Below are 23,176 nucleotides of genomic sequence, written 5' to 3' on the forward strand. Positions count from 1 at the left end.
TTTTTGTCAATTTTGTCAAGTTTGTAATTTTTGTCAATTTTGTCAATTTTGTAATTTTTGTCAATTTTGAAAAATTTTTCGTCAAGTTTGTATTTTTTGTCATTTTTTCAATTTGACAAAATTGACAAATTGACGTGTTTCGCACCGAAACCAGCCCAACGACTTGTTTCCGAACAAAAATCAAAAATTTCAAAACTTCTTCATCCCACCCATTGATCTCCTTATCTTTGAGTGAGTTCTCCGATCCACCAGTCAACCTCCTGTACGATCATCACTTCATTCACGCCACAAACACGCACCTTACGTCCTCCAATTCACACAACAAAAAAAACATGAGCTCTCAGTGTTCGAATGAGAGTTCCCATTTGTTTACTATAGACAAGTCAGACCAACAAACTATAGACCGCTTAAAACAAGCCGCAAAGCACTCAACGCCGGCGTGAGCGTCGCGACGCCCCTTTCGTCTGTATGTGTGCTGTACGTGTGTGCTCATGGGTTCAGCAGACATCGGACCATAACCAACGCCGCCAAGCCAGTTCAGTTGAGTTTGAAGTTTCGCTTCAAGCGGACGACACAAATCGTCTTCTTCAGGAGGTTGAGTTTGAAGAGTTGAGAGGTTCCCAGAGATCTTCATTAGGCTTCAGGTTTTGGAATTTCATCGCTGAGTGACCTACGTGACTTTTGGCAGCGAGTCGTCGCTTATCATTCGCTGAGTTGAAGAAGTCCTCGATAGCCGTTGGTAACCGGACCGAGAAAAAAAGTGTTCATATTTGCAAGTTAACAAGTTCCAATTGACTGCAAAAAAAAAAAGGAAGAGAAGAGCTTCGTGAAGTCATCAGTAATTGAAAGTAACTCGCAGAAATTCGCACACGCACACTTCGAGCAAGAAAAAAGAATGCCACGACCGGTGAAATTCTTCTACGATCTGCTGTCGACGCACTCGCGCGCCCTCTACATGTTCTTCGAGGCCACCAAGATTCCGTACGATCCGATTCCGGTTTGCGCCACCAAAGGTGAGTTCAGCCCAGCGGCTGCGCTGTAAAAGATGATCGTCACCAATGAATGTGATCGTAAAAAGTTTGTGTGATTTGGTGGAAATTATTTAAAATTAAGTTTTAAAGAGGCAAAGGTCGATTGGAAGATGATCGTCTTGAAATAACAGGGGATTTAACCTAAATACTGTACACAAGTTTCAACCAAAGGGGTATTGACGTCAGCGAATTCAATTTATCGATGACTTGCGAAAAAAGCACAAGAAGAGTTCGTCAATTACACCTTAATGTTACTTGGTATCTCTTTTTGATTGAATCGTTTGAAATTCAATATGAAAAATAAAAAAATAAAGGAAATCAATAACATTGTGAGAGCAAAACTAAATTTATTGAATTTATTATAAGGGTAAGACGTGTAGCTAAACCCTTAAAACCTTTAAACATCGTGTTCATTACGTTATGTTCACCTGTTACAATTGCGTTTTTCCCGAAAGAACATGTTTTTCATTCGCTCCACTTTTACAAATAAGCAAAATACAGTAAAGATTCGATTATCCGATATTTCGATAGAAACTTCAAATAATCAAAATATGAGAAATAAAAAAAATATTTTGATTAAATTATCCCAGAAATAAAAATTGAGTCCAATAAATCAAATTTATATGGTTGACAGTTTTTTTCGTTACCAAATAAATATTCTCAAAAAAAAAGCATCGCCGCCATATTGGCCGCCATTTTGGATAAAATATTGCTACATCCCTTTCGAGCCTTTTTCGAGACTTGTAGTTCACAGACCCGGAAAACAAACCAAGCTATCTTTTGAAGGATTTTTTTTTTTGGATCGATTTGATGTCTTCGGAAAAGTTGTAGGTATAAGGACCACACCGAATAAAAGTGATACACGGAAAATGTGTTTTGCTGGTTTTTTAAATCATTTTTTTCATTTAAAATTGATTTCTTAATACACTATTTTTTTATGTTTAGAGGACATGGAATGCCATTTTATTAGAATATTTCAAAAAGGGCAAAAAATCTTTGGCCAAGGTATAATATTTTTAAATTGTGATTTTTAAAGAAAATTTGAAAAGGTCGAACAAAAGTTTGACTTTATTCAATGATGTAAAATAAAAATTGCAATCCAAAAGTGCTTCAGTGAAATTTTTATAGAGTGCACCGTTTTCAAGCAACCTTTTTGAAAAAAAAATCGTTTTTCTTTTTATTTAAAAAAAATGCATATGCCAATTTAAAAAAAAAATCGAAAGCTGAGAATATTCTTTACATTTTGTTTTATTTGAACTTTGTTGTTGCGGCTTTTGGTTGCTTAAGTATGGCCATGAACAAACAAAAAAAAACACAAAAAAAGATTTTTTTTTCGGTTTTGTCCTATTAAGGAGCTAATAGACTATGGCAAACAAACAAACAAACTTGCACTTTTTTGTGTTTGACAGTTTGCCAAACTCGCAAACAATGCCAAATGTATGCAGGCTGCCAAACTGTCAAACAAGTTTGTTTGTTTGTCGTAGTCTAATGCGTCCTTTAGCCCACTTTTTTTCACCGATTTCTCGGGAACTGAAAGTCCGATATTCAATATTTAAAAAAAAAAAAGATTTTTTGAGAATATTGTGACAAAATTAATTACTGAAAAAAATTAATCACAAGTTTCTCGAGAAAAATTACAATAGGTTAATCAATTTGAAAATAAAATTTTGCGATAATTCTCCTGCGCAATTTTTCAATTTTTTACTATTTTATACATTGACTGTTTTATACATATTACTTTTTGTGAACCCCAAAAAAAGTAATAGTAATAGTAATGAATTGCACAATAATCCGTGTTCAAAAAATTGTTTAAAATAAATAATATCTTTTGTTGAAAACATCAACCTTTTTATGGTAAAAGCATTCAAAAACGTTTAAAATAAACTTAAAAAAGATACACATTTTTTTTTTTTTTGAAATCGGGCCGTTGCAAAAAATAATGTTTATGTCGCCACCACCGTAAAAACTTTTTTCTTTCGCAAAAAAAAAAATTTCTTCAATGCTTAGATATCTTGAAAACTAATGATTGCAAAACAACTGAACAGGTGCACAATGCATTTTAAAACACTTGTTTCATTCAAATGTTGAAACCATGGCTCGTAAATTCATTTTTTAAACTCTTTTTTTTTATCTTTTTCGAGAGATATAAAAGTTAAAAAATATTTGCAACGGCCTATGCTCAATATTTTGAAATTTGGTCTTCGAGTTGCTTTTCTTTCAAAGTGTATTTTGAAAATGCAAAAAAAATACCCAAAAAACGGCATGCCGCGGCAATTACACTACATTACAAAAATATTATAAAGTACCTTTCGGATGCAAATTCGATCGAGTTTTTGAAAATGATTTTTAATCTTTTAAATTTTTTTCGACAATTTCAATAAAAACGATATTTTTTTCAAAAATTCATAATTTCGAAAAAAGATTTTTCACAATTGGGTCCTAAAATGAAGCTTAGATTGCTGGTATTATTGTTTACAGCGATAAAGCTTATTTTTCTGAGTACAATGACCCTTTGTACGACCACAAAGAGTTTAAAATGGATTTTTAAATCAATTTGGAAAAGTTAACCTCGCGGTCCTTCTGACAGAAAAGTTCCTGCCTGACAGCTCGTTCAAAGGGGACCATAGTTGATCCATCGAAAAAATGTTGTCTTGTCAATATATTTTTTTTGCATTAAAATGAAAAAAAAAATGATCTGAAATGGGTTTTAATCGTGTTTTTTACCGTTGTACATAAAAATTGACATAGGGCTTTAGTACCCAATTATGCACTGTGGCTCAGAAGATGTCTTTTTTTAGTTCCCTAAAACAAATAAAAGTTTTTCGTAAATAAAAAAATCATGTTTTTTTGGGATTCAACTTTAAGTGATAAAAAAACGTCCTAATCATAACCTACAACTTTGCCGAAGACACCAAATCGGTCCGAGCATTCTTTCTCAAGATACCAGCCCCCAAAATTGTATGGAGACTTGTATGGATAAAATTATGATGCAAAATGACTTCTTCTGACATAGGGAATACAAGCACGAAGTTTCATCCAAATAAAAAATATAAAGAAAAGTCGATTTGCAAAAACGGAGAAAACTACTCTCATGGGATCATTTTCAAAAAAAAAAAAAAGTTCTCATATTAAAAAAGGGCCGATATTGAGAATCGAACCCAAGACCTTTTACTAAACCGCGCCTTTGCCGTATCAGCCACCAAGGTTCAAAGAAAATTAGCAGGTAATTTGCCGACATAAGCAAACTATTTACAACCTTCAAACTTCCAAAACCATCAACGGAAAGGTGCAGCTAATCTGCATGAAAACCCTGTAATAATGCAATCATGTAATGGGCCCTCTCAACTACCAGCAGAGAATGTTGTGCGTTCGATAACGCGCGATTACTCAAACTTAGTTCCAAGTCTCAAAGTCCACCTAGCCACTTTGACTTGGTGTCCAAAACCAGAAACTTCGCACCCCTCGAGGTGTGTGTTGCGAAAAAAAGCAGCGTTAAACAAGTTGCGTAGGTCTCTAAAACAACGTTTTTTCCACGAAGTTGACCACAATTCGATGGCAAATTTGGGTTCTCACCAGTCCAAACTGAACGGTTTGAGTTACCTTCGCAGTCGAAGTTGAAAACTCCCTTAAGGTTGTGTTTGTGTTAAATTTTAATGTGCAGAAAAAAACAACACACACTTCTCGGTATGTGTGTTGGGCCGATTGAATGAATGACCCGCTATGAAAATGGAAAACAAAAATGACCTTCAAAGAGGAGCGACGATCAAAATAAACATGAATGTTGGTGGTTGGTGATTTTTAGCGTGAATAACGCCGCAAACCGAACGAACACGAAACTAAGAGAGGGGCTACAACTAAAACACTGTAAAATTACACGAAAGAATCGGTGTCATTCGAAGTGCTGGTAAACGTCAAACAAGCAAAACATTAAAATGAAATCAACAAATCTTCTGTCATTTTCAACAAAAAAAATTGTTAAATTTAAGTCATTTATTTTTAACGTGTAACAATCAATTTTAATTACGACGTTACAACTTGTTTTTATTCAACTGCCAGCTCAACCATCTGCAAAAAAGAGGGTAAAGCCTGTTTTTGATTCTTTTTTTTTTTGTGTTCCAGAAGAATGATTCGACGCAGCAACTCTTAATAAAGCAAGAAGAAAACATAAGAAGAAAAAAATGAAGGTTCTCGCTCGAATTTCCGGGCTGATCGCTGATGGTTGGTTGGTTGTTGTTTTGCGAATTGCGATCACTTTGCACGTACGCCAACTTTGCGTATTCGTGGTTCAATTGCAGGTTTTTTTTTGTGGGTAATTAATATGGAAGAGGTGTTGTTGTCTGATTTCAAGTGCAACCCAGCATGACTTTGAAGAAATCGAACATGCTAGAATGGAATCGCGAATGTGAAGCGATTGGTGGCAAGTGAAAGGAGAGGAAATTTGCAGAGGATTGTAGAGCAATATTGTTGTACTTTTGATCACAAGTTACACAAATTAAGCTCTTTGAATACAGTTTTCTAAAAAATATTTAATTGCCAGCAACTTTTCATGTGATTGCAATGCATTTTCTGTGTTACTTTTAGATTTAGATTTTTATTTAATGAATTTAAAAAAAAAAACTTATTTTCAAACTCCCTAATTATTACCGATTTTTTCAGAACTTGTAAATGATAGGCATTTCTTACCCAAAGAATGAATTCATTTAAAAAAATATTTATAAAAATGTCAATATCAAACATAAACAAAACATTAATCTACATTTTCAAAAATCAAACCATTGACAATTTCAGTAAAACTAAAAACCAATATCAAAAAAAAAAAAAAAAAAATTCATCATTATTTCGATTTAGAGAGAAAACATATACCATCAGTCTCTAAAAAGTAAACAAAAGTCATAAAAACAAAACAAACAATTTTAAAAATTGACAAACATAGTGGCAATCCCTTCTTATTTCCAGTTAAAATCGAGTACCATGTTTGACAATTTCCAAAACTGGATGTGCGACAAAAAGTCGAATGGCTAAAAGGTCGAATGCCAAAAGGGCGAAAGGCATAAGGTCGCATAGACTAAATATTTTGCGAGATTTTCCAAGGAGTTCTTTCAAAAAATGTTCGACTTAAAATGTATTTTGATTTTTTTTTCTATTTAAAAAAAACAGCAGATTCTTGATTGTCGTAACATTTTTGTAAGTTTTAATATAATAATAAAATATTTTTTGTGAGATTTTTCATGGTTCAGATGGTTGTGATATGTATTTTTTCATTATTTAACCCTCTACAACCTAACCCCGCCTTAAGACGGGCTTCGATCTAAAAAATCGCCAAAAATCAATTTTCCAACCGATTTTTGATCTTTAAACAGCATTGGAAAGAAGAACTCTTAAAATTTTAGAAAATTTCAGGGTTAAAAGTTTAACTTGTTTTATGTGACTTTGCCAATGTTTTTTAAAAATGTCATTTTTTAGGGGTCAACTTTGGCTGTGATTTTTACTAACATTTCCTATATTTTCAGTAAAAAGAAGTATGCAGTAATTTTTGTAGTGTCCCAGACTATGCCTCTACGCATTTTTTTTTGCAATTTAAATGATGATGGTGCGATTCTATAGCAGAAAATGTGAAAAACATGCAAAAAATTGAAAAAGTAACTGTAAAAACGTGAAAAAATAAGATAGGCGAAATGTAATTATATTAGGTGGTAGAGTAGGCCAAATACTACCAAAACCAAACATAAACTAAACAAGATAAATACAAATTAAAATACTAAAAATGAAACAAGAAAAGCATAAAACAAGAGAAGTAAAGTTTTTCGTCGAACAAAAGTTGCTCAAAATGACCTCCTGATCACGGGAAAAATAAATATTTTCGAAAAAAAAATTTGGGCAGTAGAGGGTTAAAAACAACTCAATATTGATGGTTGTAATATTTTGTGAGTTCTCCGTTCTTCTGACATCTAAAGTATTTTGCTTTTTTTTTTTTTTAAACAAAAGAAAATAGTTTGACTTGTTATATATTTTGGCAAGTTTTCTATCCTTATTTTAATCTGTCCTTGATGGTCGTTATTTTTCTGGGAGTTTTCCATTCTTTTAAACATGAAACAATTTTTAAAAATCGACTTTTTGTCCTTTGGACATTTTTTTATATTCTACTTTTTGTACATTCGATCTTATGTCTTTCGACCTTTTATCATGCATTTTTGATTTCCAATTTTTGCAATTTAAAGTTTCTTTTTCAAATTGTTCCGTAAAAAAGAGTGTTTTTTCAAAGGCTGGTACAAATTTTATTTAAAGTGTTTAAAATCCCCCCCCCCCCCCCCTCAAAATCTGTCCGAAAAATCAGGGGGCAAAAAAATATTTTTTTCAAAAAACTTCAAAATTATAATAAAAATCAGTGTTGGTATTATCGCGCTCTCGCGAGAAAATTTTCTCTCTCTCGAGTTCTCGCCGCGAGTCTCGAGCTGCCGAGAGAAACTCACCGATTGCCCGTGCTCTCCTCCGCTCGCGAACGGGCTTTCTCGCGAGCCAGAATTGCCCGTTCGCGAGAAGTTGAACGTGTTAGAAACGAACAAAAAACAACACAGCGATTGAAGTTACACCTCTATACCATCGCCTGGTTCGTATTCATAAGCCTGATAAGCAAATTGTTAGCTTGGGGCGAACGGCTAGCACGAGGCGCTCGCGAGCGCTCGCGGCGAGAGTGAGAACGCGAACGAAAATGCGAGCGCGAGCTAGAAGAGAAAAGTACTACAAGTTCTCTCCCTCGTTCGCGAGCGAGAAATGCTTTCCTTCTTCTCGCTCGAATTCCAACAATGATGAAAATTGAAGTGCTTTAAATCAGTTTAAAATGCATTCGCCTGCGTTTAGAATCATTTTAAGGATGTTTGAGTTAGTTAAATAATCTTTTGAGTTTAAAAGTTTTGGATGTTTAGTAACGACTAATGACTGCAAAACAACTGAACTGGCGTAAAATGCATTTTAAAGCACTTTTTTTTTATAATTTGGAAAAATATGTGTAATGACTTAATCAACTATGTTTAGGCCATTGTAAATGTTTGTGCACCAGAAAATGTTAAATATTTAAAATTTCATCGAAACAACGCGTACAATTTCAAAGTTTTTATTGAAAAGGTCCTATAAACAAAATTTTATTTTTCTGCTTTTTGGATATTTTTAAAACCACCCTGAATCAGGGGTATTCAAAAATGATTAAAAAGCAAATATTGGAAATTTGGTTTATAGGACCTTTTTTTTTAAAAAAAAACTACATTCGACCTTATGTCTTTCGACCTTTTGTCATACACTTTTTTTATATTTTGCAATTTTAATATTTTTTCATATTTTAACGTAAAAAAGGGTTTTATTTTTTTATTTAGAAATTGTAAAAAATATGTGTAATGAATTAATGTATTTTGTTAAAACCATTTAAAATTGTTGAGCCCCAAAAATTTTTGAATATTTATAATTTAATTTAAATAACTTGTACAATTCCAAAGTTTTTTTTATTAAAAAAATCCTATAAACATTTCAATCCAATTCAAAGAATCATCTTTGCGGTAAACTTTACGCAGTTGGCCTGGCCGCTTTAACGTTTATGATGTTTCAATGCAATTTAATGCAATGGGGCACTGCAAATGTTAATAATGACAAGAAGATGCTAGGCGTTAATCAACCTAAGGCATTCTCCAGGATGCCCTCGAAAGACTTGCTGCGATAGGGTTAGATTAAAAAATCCTATTAACATTTATTTTGCTTTTTGAGTATTTTCAGAACCGCCCTGAGTCAGGGGTATTCAAAAAACACACCAAAAGCAAAGACTGAAAATTTTGTTTAGGTATAGGGCCTTTTTTTTAAAAAAAAAACTCTAGAATTTAATGTAAACTATTTAAAATACATTATATAACGTTTATCAAATATGTCACTTTTAGATTTTTTGCTAATTTAGAATTTTCGGACCACAGATCGGAAAAAGTCCCAAAACTTTTAAGAAAAACATATATTTCCACAGATTTATTGATATTTTGCAAGTTTTCGGTAGTAGCATAACTGTAAATCATTACAAAGCATTTTGTGAAAAAATTGCTTCAAAATTTGTAAAGTTGGACTTGAAATTTGAAATTCAGTTTTTCCCTATTTTTTTTTGTTTTGCAAGAGTAAGAAAAACAAGAGGATTTTCCTACTTTTCCTAACTTTTTGACAACAATTAATCAATTCCCGACTTTCTCGTTTTTCCGACTTGAGAGCCATGGCTACCCTGCAGTTAAAGTCACCATATTATAATAATCAACAACAACATCGCTCTTTTTATTTATGAACTTAGTTTGGGTTTGTTGTTGTTTTTTTAATTTTTTTTTTGAAAATAAAAACTAATAACATTTATAAATAATTTTAACATTTTAACCTCGTTACAAATGCGCGTAAAATATAATTTTTGATAATACATTCATGAGGTTTACACTGTTTTATTAATATTGAATATTGGACGAACGGTTCGAACCATTTGAACGGTTGTAATGTATTTTAAATGCAATAAAAATATTATTTAAAAATATACCTGAAAGAAAAAAAATTAAAAAAAATATTGTCTAACCCTTTCGAGCCTGAATTTTCAAAAAAATATTTTTTAATCTAATGATGGGAAAATGATTTTTAAGACCATACGAAAATTATAGGCTATTTTTGAAAATTTTCATTTTTGGGTCATATATGACCCATCAGGCTTGAAAGGGCTAAAACGCAGTTTTTTTTACAATTTATTTTTTTAAATCGATACCTGGACAAACCCTTTCAAAAAACACTTGTGCAAGGTATCTTTCCACTATAGAAAAAAACCCTCATTATTTTCAATTCACTCAATTTACAATTGAGCAAAGCTGAACCCAATCATACTTTCAAAATCGAAGCCAAGTTAAACCGCTAATTAAAACCACATTTTCCACCTCAAACAACAATTACCCACTTAAGTCTGGTTGCTTCGCGATTTCTTCAACGTCCGATTCTCGACTTCTATTCTAGTCCGCTCGTATATAATCCATAAAGCAAGCACGCACAAGCAGCCAAAACCGAGAACGGGTCACACCCTCAAATGCGAATGCGAAAACAACAACTTTTTTTTTCCTGCCACTTGCATCTTTATTTTCTGCAATTGCGTCATTTAGCCGGTCAAACAACCGGCCCCTCTTGTTTACTTGCCGCTTGTTATCACAAGTCCATCCGTCATTTTCGCATTTTTTTTTGTGGGTTAACAATCAGTCTCCAAATTTGAGGAATAAATATTTTTAGAATCAACAATGGTCAACAAGTCAAGTCGTAAACAGATTATTATCACTTCAAAATAAGTTGAAATGAGTTAGCGTGTCAATGACAGCTCTTTGTTTACATCATACACGCTGACGCGAAGTAACCCATTTTGAGCTAAAACCAACCTCCACCGTACTTTTTTCAGTGGGTTTCTATTGGAACAAACTTCTAAACAAGATCTTCTCCGTCTTATTTCAGGTGAGCACCTGGCCGACGGCTACAAGGAGTACGTGACCCGGTTCCAGCAGGTCCCGAGCATCATCGACGACGGCTTCAAGCTGTCCAGCGGCGTAACGATCCTCAAGTACCTGATCCGCGAGAAGCTGATCCCGGAGCACTGGTACCCGCGGGACACCAAGCTGCGGGCGCAGATCGACGAGTACCTGGAGTGGCAGGCGGACAACAGCTCCAAGGTGTTCAACACCTTTGTCGTCCAGCAAAAGTATCCGGAAGAGGCCCGGCGCGATCAGCGATCGGTGGGTGAGCGCGTCCAGGAGTACCGGAAGTTGGTGGATTCCAATTTGAATCAGCTGGAGCGGGACTGGATCGTGCCGGGGAGGTTCATCGTGGGGGATCGCATCACGATCGCCGACATTCTGGCCGCTTGCGAGGTCGAGCAGCCCAAGATTGTCGGCGTCGACCCGTTCGAGGGCCGGCCCAAGCTGGCGGCGTGGCTCGAGAAGGTCCGCTACACCATGACGCCGTACTACCAGGAGGCGCACCAGGACTTTTACAAATTTACCGAGAAGGTCGCGCTGAAGAACTGAGCGAGTGATTCGATCGTGTCTGTAGATGTATTATATACATTTGTGTTTAGATTTAGATACTACCTGCTGAAAGTATAAACCCGGTAGAGTTTTTTGTACTAGTCTGTAAGGTTGGTTTTATATTATTACTACTCGCTAAGTCAATAAAATTGAATGCATTTTACGTTTTAATCCAAACAACATTCTCCGACTGTCTCTCAAAACTCCGCTTCGAAAGCTGTAAGTGCAGTTGGCAACAAGCAGGTCATCAGAATATCGGAATAAATTAGCCGACATGAAGCGCCTTGCCTTGAGTCTAGTCAACAGCTGTGAGAAAGAATACTTAGAACGCTTCTAGCGTAGTAGGCGCTGTCGCGATCTATCAGCTGCCGGTAAACGTGATGTAATTTAATCACTGCGCGGCTACTTCGATCGCATGGCGGCGGTGACAAATCGCAGCAAAACGGTTGATTGCGTTAAGGTTGGGGAAGATCATGCCCAGAGATTGCTGATGAATATCGAATGGCGATGATCGGCCAAGATGGCACGTTATAAAGATGGCTAACGATAAGCAGAGCCATCTGTTGAGCAATTCTCTGAGATTTCGGTCATTCGATTTTTTTTGTATTTTTTAATCCGGCTGAAACTTTGTTGGTGCTATCGGTATGCACAAAGAAGCCATTTTGCACCATTAGTTTGTCCATATAATTTTCCATACAAATTTGGCAGATTTCCATACAAAAATGATGTATGAAAATTCAAAAATCTGTATCTTTTGAAGGAATTTTTGGATTGATTTGTTGTCTTCGGCAAAGTTGTAGGTATGGATAAGGACTACACTGAAAAAAATTATACACGGTAAATTTTTTTTGGTGATTTTCAATTTCACTTTTTGTCACTAAAACTTGATTTGCAAAAAAAAACTATTTTTATTTTTCTTATTTTCTGATATGTTTTAGGGGACATCAAATGCCAACTTTTCAGAAATATCAAAAAAACTAACTTAATCCACCTATGTGGTTGATGCCTTCCTCACTTTTTACCAATAATGGATAATATGAGTGATTTGGACACATATTTCAGCTATTTTTTTAGATCCAGAAAAAAAAAGTACACAGATATAACTTAAGTGGTCATAAATCGAGACAGGGTTGCCAGATCTTCAATGTTGTGGGCTCATTGGAAAGGTCTCTCGATTACCTAACCAACGATGGGTCGGATGATGGATCCGGACATCGTTTACATGCATATAAATGAGATCCGGATATTTGTGAAAACATATTTTTATACATGACTTTTGAACTAGTTATCAAAACTTCAAACAATTCAATAGCGATGTATGGGACCCTAAACCAAGTCGAATGCAACTGGTTTGGTCAAAATTGGTTCAGCCAGTGCTGAGAAAACTCAGTGAGAATTTGGGTCACATACATACATACACACACACACACATACACACACACATACACACACACAGACATTTGTTCAGTTTTCGATTCTGAGTCGATATGTATACATGAAGGTGAGTCTTCGAGCTTTTAATAAAAAGTTCATTTTTAGAGCAGGATTATAGCCTTACCTCAGTGAAAATAATAATAAATTGTGTAAAAATATAATAAAGTTGAAAATAACATTTCAAAAGGGCCAAACATTTAATAACACGCCCTTTTGAAATGTTAGTCTTAATTTAAAAAAAATAAAGTTTTGTTTTTTTCACGAATGTTTCATATTTTAACGCGACCATTCGTTGCAGAGATGTTCGTGAGAGACTTAGAAAACATCAATTTTCCTGTTTTTAATTTTTTCGTGGCAATATTTCAGCAACTGAGGGTCGTATCAACAAAGTTCAAAAAAGCAAAATATAGAGAATTTTCTCAGCTTTTCAAAACTATTTTTTTTCACAAATGGACAAACATGGGCCCTAATTTTAAAAAATAATTACTGCGACTATTTTTAAAAAAGTTACCTAAAAATAACTATAACTTGAAAACGGTACACTTTATCAAAATTTGACTAAAGTACTTATTTTTATTGCAAATTCGATTTTGCATAGAAAAAATAATTTGAACATTTTTTGCGACTAATATTTCAAATTTTTGAAAAAATCAGCATTGATTACAAAATTCATAACTCAAATTTCAGAAAGCAAAAAAAATAGTATATTCTTTTTGCAAATCAAGTTTTAGTGACAAAAAGTGAAACTAAAAATCATCAAAAAAATTAACCGTGTATCATTTTTTTCAGTGTAGTCCTTACCATACCTACAACTTTGCCGAAGACACCAAATCGATCAAAAAATTCCTTCAAAAGATACAGATTTTTGAATTTTTTTAAATCATTTTTGTATGGAAATCTGCCAAATTTGTATGGAAAATTATAAGGACAAACCAATGATGCAAAATGGCTTCTTTGGGCATACCGAAGGCACCAACAAAGTTTCAGCCGGATTAAAAAATACAAAAATTAAAAAAATTAAAAAAGAAGACCGATTTCGTAGAAAATTGCACTGATTTTTTTAGAATGTAATAATATTTTTTTATTCATTGTATCGTTTTTTACTTAACTTAACTTATTTAGTGTTTAATGTTCTGTAAATTTAAAAAATATCAAAAAAGTAAATTTGATAATATTAATCAGTGCAAATTTTACGTGGTACTTTTTATCAATTTCAAAGTTTATATAAAAAAAATAGAAAAAACAACCTACGCCATTTGTATCACGTAATAACAATTTAGAAGAGGGGGCGTTCATTAATTTAGTAACGCAGTTGTAGAGGAGGAGTCAATGGCTGTAAAAAGCTGCATACATTTATTTTTAAATTTTGTATGAAAGTTTTTTTTATGAAGAGGGAGGGTGGGTCCAAAAACTATTATTTTTGCGTTACGTGATTTGAGAACGCTTCCAAATTTGCCAAATTGGTACATTTTTTGTCTCAGTGGACGTGGACATTATTTTATAAATTTCAGCTCGTTGGTGGATAATGGTTCATAAAAAAAACTTTTTTTGGTGGAGCGTGGACAATTGCCATCCCACTAAAGTGTCCACGGAGTTTATGGATAACTCCCTAGAAATAATAATAATAATTCTAAAACAAACATTGAAAACTGACTATAAGACTAAAAATTCGGTGAAAATTTTGCTTCATATATTCGCAGAAATTTTGAATATTCGTGTCATAAGCAAATTTGAGATGCCTCAAGCTTTTTTAAAGCAGAGCCCTAGTTTTTTTTTGCGGAATCTTATTTGAAAACAACTTTTAAACAACAAAAAAGTCGTTATGCAATGGAATGAATAAAAGTTCGAGAGCACTTCCCATGTATGATACAAAGTATAATTTCCCATAATTTCGACGCCGGCCACACTTACACAGAGGGTTGTTTTGGGGTTTATGGAATTTCTCTATTATTTCCATGGATATGAAGAAACACATTTTACAAGCTGAAATAGTATTTATCATGTATTATTTTCAATATTTATCACCTAAAGTACATTCGTAAACGTCAGTGCAAAGGCCTAACGACTTATAGTATTGTTTTGTATTCACGTTTAAGTTTCAAGAAATGTTTACATTTTTTAATCAAATTTTCAGCATAAGCTGGTGTTGGATTTCAAAATAAATCAGTAAAATCTATCAAAAATAATTGTTACTCATCGAATTGAGCAGCACGGAGCGATCACTTGAACGAATCTAAGATATTTTTGTAATAGTATTTCTTCAATAGTTTGTTTCTTTCTTCTAATGCTAGTGCGATTGATTATGGACTGTCGACAGATGAGGTGAAAAAACACGAGTTGTAAAAACGACTTACCTCGTGTGTTTGCGATGAGAGGACGCGAACTTAGATCACTAAAAATTATCACTAAAATGTTACAAAATAAAGACGAGACCACAAAAGAGATGAAATTAAGGGGTTGCTTTTAGCTGTTATACAAGCGAGCTTTCGCCTTCTCGCCGCGATTAGGACAGATAGTTTGCCTGTGAAGAAAAAAACGAGAAACGCAGGGTTAGTCTAACGTTCGGGCGTTTTAAATGCGCTTAGTAGACGTTACCTCGAGGAACTTGGTCCACTTTTTGCCACCGACGAAAAGCTTCGACAAATCGTCGATCTTTTTGAACTTGCCGTTGATGGTGCTGGAAATAAAGAAAAAAAATAATTCTGATTATTTTGTTATAGATTTTTAACCACAAAAATCCTAAGATTTTCAAATTTCTCTGGATTTAAAATTCAAAAATTCTTCTTGAAATCCTTAAAAAAATTAAAATTATTAAAATTCTTAAAATTTTTAAAATTCTTAAAATTCTTAAAAATCTTCAAATTCTTAAAACACTTAAAATTCTTAAAATTCTTAAAATTCTTAAAATTCTTTAAAATTCTTTAAAATTCTTAAAATTCTTAAAATTCTTAAAATTCTTAAAATTCTTAAAATTCTTAAGATTCTTAAAATTCTTAAAATTCTTAAACTTCTTAAAATTCTTAAAATTCTTAAAATTCTTAAAATTCTTAAAATTCTTAAAATTCTTAAAATTCTTAAAATTCTTAAAATTCTTAAAATTCTTAAAATTCTTAAAATTCTTAAAATTCTTAAAATTCTTAAAATTCTTAAAATTTTTAAAATTCTTAAAATTCTTAAAATTCTTAAAATTCTTTAAATTTTTAAAATTTTTAAAAATTCTTAAAATTCTTAAAATTCTTAAAATTCTTAAAATTCTTAAAATTCTTAAAATTCTTAAAATTCTTAAAATTCTTAAAATTCTTAAAATTCTTAAAATTCTTAAAATTCTTAAAATTCTTAAAATTCTTAAAATTCTTAAAATTCTTAAAATTCTTAAAATTCTTAAAATTCTTAAAATTCTTAAAATTCTTAAATTTGTTAAATATGCTAAATTTGCTAAATCTGCTAATTTTGTTAAATTTGTTAAGTTGGTTAAATTTGTTCAAATTGTTGAAATTGTTAAAATTGTTAAAATTGTTAAAATTGTTAAAATTGTTAAAATTGTTAAAATTGTTAAAATTGTTAAAATTGTTAAAATTGTTAAAATTGTAAAAATTGTTTTTATTATTATTTATCTTTATTAATGAGCTAACAGCCGGAGGCTGGTTCAGCTCAATTGTTAAATTTATTAAATTTGTGAAATTTGTGAAATTTGTTAAATTTGTTAAATTTGTTAAATTTGTTGAATTTGTTAAATTTGTTAAATTTGTTAAATTTGTTAAATTTGTTAAATTTGTTAAATTTGTTAAATTTGTTAAATTTGTTAAATTTGTTAAATTTGTTAAATTTGTTAAATTTGTTAAATTTGTTAAATTTGTTAAATTTGTTAAATTTGTTAAATTTGTTAAATTTGTTAAATTTGTTAAATTTGTTAAATTTGTTAAATTTGTTAAATTTGTTAAATTTGTTAAATTTGTTAAATTTGTTAAATTTGTTAAATTTGTTAAATTTGTTAAATTTGTTAAATTTGTTAAATTTGTTAAATTTGTTAAATTTGTTAAATTTGTTACATTTGTCAAATTGGTTAAATTTTTTAAAATTGTTAAAATTGTTAAATTTGTTAAATTTGTTAAATTTGTTAAATTTGTTAAATTTGTTAAATTTGTTAAATTTGTTAAATTTGTTAAATTTGTTAAATTTGTTAAATTTGTTAAATTTGTTAAATTTGTTAAATTTGTTAAATTTGTTAAATTTGTTAAATTTGTTAAATTTGTTAAATTTGTTAAATTTGTTAAATTTGTTAAATTTGTTAAATTTGTTAAATTTGTTAAATTTGTTAAATTTGTTAAATTTGTTAAATTTGTTAAATTTGTTAAATTTGTTAAATTTGTTAAATTTGTTAAATTTGTTAAATTTGTTAAATTTGTTAAATTTGTTAAATTTGTTAAATTTGTTAAATTTGTTAAATTTGTTAAATTTGTTAAATTTGTTAAATTTGTTAAATTTGTTAAATTTGTTAAATTTGTTAAATTTGTTAAATTTGTTGAATTTGTTAAATTTGTCAAGAAAACTATAACTTACCGATGCGTAACGATCTGGTAGGCCATCTTCAGTCCCACCGTGGGCAGGATCTGCACCTCCTTGATGCTGCCCCGGTTGACCAAATCCAGCACGGCCTTGCCGTGCTTGGACGCGGTCATCTTGGCGTCCTTCTTCCCACCTCCAGCCCCGGGCGTCTGGAAGTACCCGGCGATAACCTTATTGCTGATCGTCATCGGCGGCGCCTTCTTCCGGATCGTGACGTGACCTTCGTTCTCCTTGTCCGCTTCGACTTCCTCTTCCGCGAGGGCCTCGAATCGTGGCTGCTTCTTCTTCTTCGTCGACGGACAGCAACCTTTCTTGCTGTGAACGTGGACGGCGGCGTTGCTCTTCCGGTTGGAGATCCGCGTACTTCTACGACGAACCTGGCCGTTGTCCTTGACCTCCCACAGGACACTTTCGTCCCGCATGACCTGCACGGTCTTCGGCGTAACCACGGCCACCTTACGACCCACGACGTTGGCGTCAACCCGTGCGAATGGCTGTCTCACCTCTCCTCCGGACAGTCGCTTGGACATCCTCCGCCGCACAACGACCCCTTCTTCATCGTCCTCGACCTCCTCGTCGCTGTCCACGCTGATGACCTCGTATCGCCGGGGTGTCTTGGTGTTCATCACAACCGTTCCGTCCAAATCTCCACCATCTCCAAGGGAATCATCCGCGACGGTGACCGCCGCCGCCATCCCCTTCACCCGTTGCAGCGCCGGATTGACCAACTTGATCGTGCCTGGAACCGTCAACCTGGACTCATTGACGACGCTTCGGCACGGCGTACTCGTCTCGTACTTGGGTCCGTGCGAGTCGTTGATGGTGCTCATTTCCGACCGGATTGCCTCCTGGATCTCGCGCCGGATCATGTCCCACGGGATGGCGGAAGAGGCGGATGGAGTCGGAGTGGGAGCGGCCTGGGAGTCGGTGGTGCAGTCGATGGTTATTGGTTGGACTGGTGTGGCTGGGATGACCGCAATTTGTGGTGGGGCTGGCGCTGGAGCTGGGGCAATGTGTTGGATCTTCTCGAACATGGCGGCCAACTTTTGCTCGATGGTGGCCTCGAAGGTCTCCATGCACTTTTTGACGATCGGACTGTAGCTGGAAGTGGCGAGGAAAAAAAGAATGTTATTATAAAATTGTAAGAAAAAACAGGAAACCGAAAAGTTAAGCTTAATGCGTTACTCAATAGCATCACAATAACTAGCTGCTCGGTTGGCACGTCGACGTAATGATTTGAAAAAATATGAAATATTGAACATTTCATTCGTAATTGATTTATTCTTAGTAAGTTTTGTAATTATTGTATTTTTGTATTTTTTAATATTTTATTTTATGTTATCATTTCAAAATATTTGTTATTTATGTAATCAATGTAACTTTTGGCATAATTAATTTATCTGTAATTTTGGATTTTTTTGTAATTTTGTCATATTGTAATTTTTAAAATTTTGGTAATTTAAGTAATTTAATTAAGTTAAGTAATTTATGTAATTTAATTTAGCAATTTAAGTAAATTTAGTATATTAAATTTTTTTTTTTTAATTTGAGCAATTTTAGTATTTTGAATTATTTTGATGGTTTAACATTTTTTAGTATTCTGCAAGTGTTAGTATTTTTTAAATTCTGTATTTTTTTTAATTTCTAAAAATTTAAAAATCTTCAAAATTCTAAAAAAATAAAATGATGAGTTTTCTGAAATTTTGTTGTTCTTGCCATTTTTTGTAATTTTTCTTGTAATTTTTATGATTTTTCGTTTTTGCAGATTATTGTTTTTTGTACTTTTGTACTTTTGTAACTCTAATTTTATTTTGTTTTATTTTTTATTTTGGTTTGAAAAAATGAAAACCGAAAACTATAATTTAAAAAACGCTAAATAACAAAATATTTACATAAATTACAACAACTGCAAAAATGAAAAATTATAAAAATTACAAAAAAAATGCAAGATTAATTATTTTATAAATTTTTGTTATTTTTTTTAATTTTAATTTTTTTTGAAGTCTCTTCATTTTTGCATTTTTGGTATTTATTGTTAGTTTTTTTTAATTTTTGTAATTTTTCTTTTTTACAGTCTTTGTAATTTTTTATTTTTTGTAAATTTTATTATTTATTGTGATTTCCTTTTTATTTAATTTATTAAATTTATAATTGTTGAATTATTGGTAGGGGTTGATTTTTATTGTAATTTTATTTTGCAAATTTTTGAATTTTTTACTATTTTTCGTGTTGCCTGTAATTTCTGTATTTTTTTTTAATTTTATTAATCTTTAAAATTTAAAAAAAACTTGGAATTTTGGAGTTTATTTAAGTTTTGTGATTTTTGGTACTTTTTGTAACTTTTTTTTATGTAAACCGAAAACTATAATTAAAAAATGCAAAATAAAAAAAAAACAAACATCAAAAAGTACAAAAATTACAATTACTGCAAACCAAGAAAATTTTTAAAAATTACAAAAAAATTGTAAGAGTAATTATTTTTTAAATTTAGTTTTTTTTATTTTATTTTTTTTTAAATATTAGGATTTTTTGAACTTTTTTTTTTTTTGCAATTTTTGTAATTTTTTTTTTAGTTTTTGTAATCTTTCTCTTTTAACAGTCTTTGAAATTTGTGTACTTTTTGTTATTTATTGTGGTTTCACTTTTCTTTAATTTTTGAAATTTATCATTGTTAAATGATTGGTAAGGATTGATTTTTTGTAATGTTACTACTTTATTTGCAACTTTTTGTAATCTTAGTATTTTTTTACTATTTGTCGCATTACCTGTATTTTTACAAAAAGTATTTTTTTTACATTTTAGAAATCTTTAAAATTTTGTAAATTCTTGAAATTTTGGATTTTTTTTAATGTTTTGTAACTTTTGGTATTTTTGCAACTTTTATTTTTGTAGTTTTTGTATTTTTTATTATTTGATATTTTATCAATTTTTTTGATTAATCATTGATGAATTATTGGAAAATAAAAAAAAAGTGAAATTATTGGTACCTTTGGTAAATTTGGTATTGCATTTTTAAAAAACATTGGCAATGTTTGTAATTTATGTTTTCATTGTAATTTTTGAAATAGTTGTTATTTTCGATATATTTGTTTTTTTTTTGTTATTCTTGAATGTTTGAAATGATGTTCAATTTCTTTACACTTTTGCAATTTTTAAGTTTTATGATCATTGTAATTTTGGTATTTTTTGGAATTCCTGGTATTTATTATTGTAAATTTTGTTATAAATTGGTTTATTTTAGTTATTTCTGTTATTTTTGTGATGCTAATTTTTCTGTTTTGCAGTTTTTGTACTTTTAGTTTTTTTTTTGTAATTTGGTGTTTTTAAAATTATTAAAACTATCAATTGTTGAATCATTGGTAATTTTTTTGAAAGCTTTGAAATTTAATAAAATTGTTTTTTGCCTTGAACTTTTCTTGCATTTTTTAAATTTTGGTTTATATTTTTTCATTTTTAAGTTTTTGTAAATTTTCTATTTTGGCGATGTTTTTTTTAACTTATGTTTTTTGTAGTTTTTGAAATTGTATTTATTTTTATAAAGTATATTTTTTTATAATTCTTGAATGTTTGAAGTAATGTTCAAACACTTTTGCAAGTTAAATTTTTTTTGTCATTGTAGTCTTTGTATTTTTTTCAAATTTCTGGAATTTTAGTTATTATTATTTGTGAATTTTGCTATAATTTGTTCTTTTTTTATTTTAGTTAGTTTTGAATTGCTATATTTTTTGTAAATTCTGTAATGTTTTATATTTTTCATAATTAATATAATTTTTTAGTTATTTTACGTTTTTTTTATTCAACTCTAATTCTGGATTTCTTTTTTTTAATTTTCATAATTTGTTCAACATTTTCTAAATTATTTTAATTTTAGTTAAATATTTTCAATTGTTTTTATTATTTGGGCTAATTTTAGATTTTTCTGTCTTTAACTAACATTTTAAATTTGCATTTAGTTTTCAACATAAAAAATAAGATATTTTTGGTCAAAAGGTTAGGAAATCTATGGTGCAAAAGGTAGGAAATCTATGGTGCATTGAAAAAGTGTTTCCAATGAGAGGATAGAATTCAAAAGTTTTAAGGATTTTTATAATTTACAGTATCTTAATAAATGTTTTTAATTTGACTATTTGAAAAATGTGTTTTTTGATTTTTTTTAACAATTTTGAGTTATTCATATTTTTTTAAATGAATTTGAGAAATTTTTAACTTCTTTTTTGTTCAGATTTTGTTTAGAATTTTGAATATTTTGCTTTTTTTTTTTGTCAATTTTCTAACTATTCTTATAAAGCATGAAGTTTTTTTCTTAATTTTGTTTTATCTTTAATAATTTTTATTTAAGCATTTTATAAGTTATTTATGATACTTAAGATTTCCCAACTAACCTCGACACCTGCGACGAAATGCCACTCGTCGTCGACGAGCTCGCCGTCACCGCCGAGGTCGGACCGTCCACCGACGTCGAGCTGGACAGGTTCAAGCTGAGCATCGACGACCGGCAATCCGAGGGAATGCAGTCAAAGTCCCGCTCCGTAACGTCACTAAATCTCGGAAATACGGGCGCCGGTGGCGGCATCATCTGCTGCAGCGCGGCCCTGGTTGGCGGAGCCACCAGAACCGGTTCCGGCGGAGCCGGTTTCTGGAACGGAACCGGTGCGATCGTCGTGTTGAGCTTGCCGTAGTCCAGTTTGCGGATCTTACTGGGCGTGCAGAACGTGTTGCTGTGGACCTTCTTGACGGATGATCCGGCACCGGCCGCAGGTCGTTTGGCCGATTTGGGCGTCTTGGCGGCCAGGTTCCGATTCCGGAGGGCGCCGGGGACGTAGTTTTTAGCTGGGGTGCGAGCGCGTTCCTTGGCCTGGAAGGAAAGAAAGAAACGGAATTGCGGTTAGTCACGTGTCACGATCATCGTCCGGAGAGGTGTTGTTACGCGATCGATTGGAGGTTAGAAACCGCAAAAAAAGAGTCTTGCAGTAGTTCCGAGATGAGATAACTTGGGTGAGTTATGGCCACAGGCGGAAAAGAAACTCGATCCTGGCGTTCAGGGTCACATGGGGGCCATTCATAAATAACGTTATTCCAATTTTAATAACTTGAAAAATTTAAGGAATTTTTAGAATTTAAAAATCTGTAAGAATTTTAAGAATTTTAAGAATTTTAAGAATTTTAAGAATTTTAAGAATTTAAAGAATTTAAAGAATTTAAAGAATTTAAAGAATTTAAAGAATTTAAAGAATTTAAAGAATTTAAAGAATTTAAAGAATTTAAAGAATTTAAAGAATTTAAAGAATTTAAAGAATTTAAAGAATTTAAAGAATTTAAAGAATTTAAAGAATTTAAAGAATTTAAAGAATTTTAAGAATTTTAAGAATTTTAAGAATTTTAAGAATTTTAAGAATTTTAAGAATTTTAAGAATTTTAAGAATTTTAAGAATTTTAAGAATTTTAAGAATTTTAAGAATTTTAAGAATTTTAAGAATTTTAAGAATTTTAAGAATTTTAAGAATTTTAAGAATTTTAAGAATTTTAAGAATTTTAAGAATTTTAAGAATTTTAAGAATTTTAAGAATTTTAAGAATTTTAAGAATTTTAAGAATTTTAAGAATTTTAAGAATTTTAAGAATTTTAAGAATTTTAAGAATTTTAAGAATTTTAAGAATTTTAAGAATTTTAAGAATTTTAAGAATTTTAAGAATTTTAAGAATTTTAAGAATTTTAAGAATTTTAAGAATTTTAAGAATTTTAAGAATTTTAAGAATTTTAAGAATTTTAAGAATTTTAAGAATTTTAAGAATTTTAAGAATTTTAAGAATTTTAAGAATTTTAAGAATTTTTAGAATTTTTAGAATTTTAAGAATTTTAAGAATTTTAAGAATTTTAAGAATTTTTAGAATTTTTAGAATCTTACGAATTTGAAAAAAAATAAATTTTATAAAATGAAAACTATAAAATTTATTTTTTTTTATTTTAAGAATTTTAGCTGACATTTTTAAAAAATCCGCTTTACGTAACTTATGAGCTCTCCCCTTTCCACGCGACATAGTGCCACAGTGATCAATTGAACAATTCTCAAACCAGCAGCTGGAGCGA

General features: G+C 31.3%; 2 protein-coding genes across 2 annotated transcripts in view; one reads left to right on the forward strand and one right to left on the reverse strand.

Annotated features, from left to right (window-relative positions):
- Positions 1–523: 523 nt before the first annotated feature.
- LOC6053908 (glutathione S-transferase theta-1) lies at positions 524–11,269 on the forward strand. The gene is made up of 2 exons (XM_038249247.1): positions 524–1,013; positions 10,521–11,269. The coding sequence occupies exons 1-2, from the start codon at positions 896–898 to the stop codon at positions 11,087–11,089; spliced, it is 687 nt and encodes a 228-aa protein (XP_038105175.1). The 5' UTR covers positions 524–895; the 3' UTR covers positions 11,090–11,269.
- A 3,228-nt stretch (positions 11,270–14,497) lies between these two features.
- Positions 14,498–23,176, reverse strand: part of LOC6053847 (flocculation protein FLO11) — a gene marked incomplete at its 5' end in the record, with an annotated part of 36,521 nt that continues 27,842 nt past the window's right edge. Inside the window, 4 exons of the mRNA XM_038266510.1 lie at positions 14,498–15,044; positions 15,119–15,200; positions 17,084–18,190; positions 21,472–21,944. Of these exons, the coding sequence (XP_038122438.1) occupies positions 15,027–15,044; positions 15,119–15,200; positions 17,084–18,190; positions 21,472–21,944 (1,680 nt within the window). The remainder of the gene's footprint in view (positions 15,045–15,118; positions 15,201–17,083; positions 18,191–21,471; positions 21,945–23,176) is intronic.

Source organism: Culex quinquefasciatus, chromosome 1 (genome assembly GCF_015732765.1).
Source record: "Culex quinquefasciatus strain JHB chromosome 1, VPISU_Cqui_1.0_pri_paternal, whole genome shotgun sequence".
Lineage (NCBI taxonomy): Eukaryota > Metazoa > Arthropoda > Insecta > Diptera > Culicidae > Culex > Culex quinquefasciatus.